The 5,212-nt window shown below is 34.5% G+C and overlaps 1 protein-coding gene across 2 annotated transcripts in view; it reads right to left on the bottom strand.

Annotated features, from left to right (window-relative positions):
- Nucleotides 1-3,526: 3,526 nt before the first annotated feature.
- Nucleotides 3,527-5,212, bottom strand: part of ankrd13d (ankyrin repeat domain 13 family, member D) — a 28,520-nt gene continuing 26,834 nt past the window's right edge. The window contains exons 16-17 of one of the 2 annotated variants that reach the window (XM_051127360.1): nucleotides 4,275-4,355; nucleotides 3,527-4,168 (exon numbers count right to left, since the gene is read on the bottom strand). In XM_051127360.1, coding sequence (XP_050983317.1) covers nucleotides 4,292-4,355 — 64 coding nt within the window. In that variant the 3' untranslated portion in view covers nucleotides 3,527-4,168; nucleotides 4,275-4,291. Of the gene's footprint in view, nucleotides 4,356-5,212 lie in introns of both variants that reach the window. The other variant, XM_051127359.1, reaches the window with a different exon arrangement.

Here is a 5,212-nt window from a genome sequence, read left to right as displayed (position 1 = left end):
AGACGTGAGCTCGACACGGACGCGCGCCTCCTACAGGTCAGTATGTGACATTGCGGGGTCTCAAGCGCGGGATGCGCTTTGGCTCATTTTAATTCCTTGATACATCCGGTTTATTTGGAGATTGCTATGTAGGGGATACACGGGGTTAGATGTGTCTCTAGGCGAGTCATCTCACCTCCTAAATTTGCATTACGTGTCACGTGATTATACATTTTGAGGGAGCTCTCATAAACAACTAGTGGTTAAATTTAGTTTTATGCAGTCCACATCCATTTATGCTGGTGAACTGCCAATATATAATACCATGTGAATTAATTTGACCATGAATTATTGAATAAAGCATTTCCCCACAATGGTAGCTGTGGGGTTAAGTGTATCAGATGCTTGAGGTAAAGTGTGTCAGTGATTCAGCTAATAGTAATAGCAAGCGTTCTAATATTAGAATATCTGTGTAAAATGTTGAAAAAATACATAAAGACAACTGTATTTTTTATGGCTATTTTACAGAATTGGTGCAAACTGTTGTCCCACTACCAAAAAACACATTTAAAGCATTTAAGTATTCAAATCTTAGATGCTTAACAACATCCTTTTATTATCTGTTGAAACCCACAAAAAGATTTAAAATATCAAAAGGCTTAATATATATAAAATCATCATTTGGTGGGTACATTCAACTGGGAGGTGGCTCTCCCAAACCCTAATCAATAAATTTCAACCTATGAAAATGATATTAAAATAATATTTGCATCTTATTCTGTTCTTGTTTTTAAAAATATCTTTTCAAAAGTTGAAAAATGTATATATTTTTTGTGCAAATCATTAAACTTTTGTAAAAAAAAAAAATGCGTCCTGCATTTTCATGTCACTACTGAAACAGTGTATGTTTTAGTCTATTGGCTGAGACTGATTTGAACTACACCCCTATTTATGATCAGGAAATATTTATGTGTCACTCTCTCTCATAGCTACATGGTGAGTAGATAAGCCCCATCATTTTGATGTAAATGTGTTCAAAAGTATGAAGAATCTGTGTGCAACTTTAAAAAATGTCATCACCGAACACCATTTTTCTATAATTAAACACTTTTTTTGGGAGTTATTCCATAACATTTAGGTTTTACATGTGTACAACTGTTCAGAACTGTGCTAGCTAACCATGTGCTGATGAGCATCTTTGAGCTAGGCTCAAAAGTATCTAAAATTGTCACTACCGAAACAGTCACAGAATGTTTCGGTCGTGACATCTTTTTTTTTTTTTGGGCATTATCCCATAAAATTGTCCCTACCAAAACAATCACGACCAAAATATTTAGTGAAGTTTCGGTAGTGACAGCTTCGGGTTTTTTTGGGTCTTATCCCATAAAATTGTCACTACCATAATGTTTGGTTAAGTTTCGGTAGAGACATCTTTGTTCTGATGACAATTTTATGGGATAACACCCAAAAAAAAAAAAAAAATCACGACCGAACATTTGGTGAAGTTTCGGTAGTGACATATTTGGTTTTTTTTTTGGGTGTTATCCCATAAAATTGTCCCTACCAAAACAGTCATTACCGTAACATTTGGTGAAGTTTCGGTATGGAAAAACTTTTGTTTTTTGGGTGTTATCTCATAAAATTGTCACAGCCGTAACATTTTGTGAAGTTTCGGTAGAGACATCTTTTTGTTTTTTTTTGAGTGCTATCCCATAAAATTGTCCCTACCAAAACAATCACGACCGAAATATTTGTTGAAGTTTCGGTAGTGACATATTTGTTTTGGTAGTGATCATTTTATGGGATAACACCCAAAAAAACAATCATGACCGAAACATTTGGTGAAGTTTCGGTAGTGACATATTTGGGTTTTTTTTGGGTGTTATCCCATAAAATTGTCACTACCAAAACAGTCATTACCGTAACATTTGGTGAAGTTTCGGTATGGAAAAACTTTTGTTTTTTGGGTGTTATCTCATAAAATTGTCACTACTGTAATATTTGGTTAAGTTTCAGTAGAGACATCTTTGTTTTTTTTGGAGTGCTATCCCATAAAATTGTCCCTACCAAAACAATCACGACCGAAATATTTGTTGAAGTTTCGGTAGTGACATATTTGTTCTGGTAGTGATAATTTACGGGATAACACCCAAAAAAACAATCATGACCGAAACATTTGGTGAAGTTTCGGTAGAGACATCTTTGTTTTTTTTGGAGTGCTATCCCATAAAATTGTCACTACCACAACAGTCATTACCGTAACATTTGGTGAAGTTTCGGTATGGAAAAACTTTTGTTTTTTGGGTGTTATCTCATAAAATTGTCACAGCCGTAACATTTTGTGAAGTTTTGGTAGAGGCATCTTTGTTTTTTTTTGAGTGCTATCCCATAAAATTGTCCCTACCAAAACAATCACGACCGAAATATTTGTTGAAGTTTCGGTAGTGACGTATTTGTTCTGGTAGTGATAATTTATGGGATAACACCCAAAAAAACAATCATGACCGAAACATTTGGTGAAGTTTCGGTAGTGACATATTTGGTTTTTTTTTTGGGTGTTATCTCATAAAATTGTCACTACCAAAACAGCCATTACCGTAACATTTGGTGAAGTTTCGGTATGGAAAAACGTTTGTTTTTTGGGTGTTACCTCATAAAATTGTCCCTACCAAAACAATCACGACCGAAATATTTGTTGAAGTTTCGGTAGTGACATATTTGTTTTGGTAGTGATAATTTTATGGGATAACACCCAAAAAAACAATCATGACCGAAACATTTGGTGAAGTTTCGGTAGAGACATCTTTGTTTTTTTTGGAGTGCTATCCCATAAAATTGTCCCTAGCAAAACAGTCATTACCGTAACATTTGGTGAAGTTTCGGTGTGGAAAAACGTTTGTTTTTTGGGTGTTACCTCATAAAATTGTCCCTACCAAAACAATCACGACCGAAATATTTGTTGAAGTTTCGGTAGTGACATATTTGTTTTGGTAGTGATCATTTTATGGGATAACACCCAAAAAAACAATCATGACCGAAACATTTGGTGAAGTTTCGGTAGTGACATATTTGGTTTTTTTATTGGGTGTTATCCCATAAAATTGTCACTACCAAAACAGCCATTACCGTAATATTTGGTGAAGTTTCGGTATAGAAAAACTTTTGTTTTTTGGGTGTTATCTCATAAAATTGTCCCTACTGTAATATTTGGTTAAGTTTCGGTAGAGACATCTGTTTTTTTGGGTGTTATCCCATCCCATCCCATACAGCTATGCAAATTTTTTGTATTTTAGTATGCTTTAGTACGTGGGTTAAAATTTCGTAATGTGATGTGGTCACTACCAAAACATTACTGTCAATACTGAAAATGTGCTGTCGTGACTGAAACATCCTCATAATGTTTAAATCTCCACACATGCACACACACAAAGTTAGGAGGATTTTAACATTTTTTACTGAATTTAAAGAAGAAATTAAGAATAATAATTTAATTAAGTTCAAATAATTTTAATCCACCCTGTGGCACCTTGAAAGTTTGCTAAAGGGACCTCGAGTGGGCCCTGGCCCCTTGATTGTGAACCACTGAGCTAATGGAGAGTACCTTTTGATTTGTTGCAGATGTAATGGATGATTCAGCTGTCTTATATAACAAAATGACAGCGGTATACAAGAATAATAATAGAAACACTGCATTACAGAGGAACTCTGCAGCTAAACCACACTGCACATATGCATGGTTGGTCTGTGTGAAATCCCATTTGCATCAGTGATGCTAACATATTTTATGTGTTTCGGTCCATTTCTTCGCCTGTTAGATGGTCGCTTCCTCATGCACACAAAAAACGTCATAACAGAGATCATTGTTGTGAAAGTGTTTGAGCAACATTTAATACTTATACTTTCATGTTATTATCATCCACCATAAGTAAACTCATTATTTTATGCAATAGTATTTTCAGTACTTTACCTTTAGGCATTATCATAGTCATCAATGTTCATAATTTATATTCACATTTTCATCTGTATAATTATACAATGAAGTTGAAGTTGACCTTTTATCACTCAAAAGACAGTGGAACTGAGGAGGATATCATTCACATTTTCATGCCGTGCTCTTTGATTTATCTTCTCTTATGAATTGTTTCAGTCTTGGCACACACACTCTCTCTGATTCCGCTTTCTATTCCATCTTTATTATTTTGGAAAAGAAATAAAGAGCGATGAATCTAGAAGAAGAATAATTTAACATTGCAGAAAAAAAAAACACAACCAATAAATTACTCTGGTAAACCCACATCAAGCACTGCTACAGTTACTTCTCTGTGAGAGACAGCTGTAGTATCCTCTCCAGCTCTTCCTCCTCTTCCCTCCTCTTCCTTTAGGGAACAAAAAAAAGGAGTGTTATCGGCTGATACAAATGAGGAAGCGTAAACTCTGTTCCACATATTCTGTATGAATTTAAGAACCCATGTGGTATGTAGAAAACAGTGTTGGGAAGGTTACTTTACTGTAAAAGGTTAGAGATTGCAAGTTATCCTATTTAAAAAGTGTAAAAATGAGTAGTGTAACTATTTCAATTTTTTATTTGGATATAAAAATGTGTAATAAATGTGCTTGTCAGGTTTTGTATAGAGCAACAAAACAACAATAATAAAAACTAGATGAGAAAAATTTGAGAACAAACTTTAAAGTTGGCTTGAGAAAGCCTAGCCTGAAAGTTTGAAGCAGCTTTAAAAGTATGAAATCAGCTAGCATGATTTAACACATTGCTTACATGATTTAACATGTTGTTAACATGTTTTAGCATGATTAGCTTGTTGCTTGTATTTTTATAGGCTGATTACAATGTTGTTAGCATGATTAGCAAGTTACTAGCATGTTTCTTGCCTGATTAACATGTTGATAGTATGTTTCACGCATGATTAGCATGTTACTAGCATGTTTCTAACATGGCTAACATGTTACTAGCTTGTTGCTAACATGTTCTAGCATGATTAGCATATTACTAACATTTTGGTAGCATGATTGGCATGTTGCTAGCATGATTAGCATGTTACTAGCATGTTGCTAGCATGATTAGCATGCAGTGGTGGGCAGTAACGAAGTAGTTACTGTACTTAAGTACATTTTTCAAGTATCTGTACTATTTTGAGTAACTTTCACTTTTACTTCACTACATTCCAAAGCGTAAGATCGTACTTTTTACTTCACTACATTTCATAAAACATATCGT

Source organism: Labeo rohita, chromosome 14, assembly GCF_022985175.1.
Source record: "Labeo rohita strain BAU-BD-2019 chromosome 14, IGBB_LRoh.1.0, whole genome shotgun sequence".
NCBI lineage: Eukaryota > Metazoa > Chordata > Actinopteri > Cypriniformes > Cyprinidae > Labeo > Labeo rohita.
This window is presented reverse-complemented; position numbering and strand designations above follow the sequence as displayed.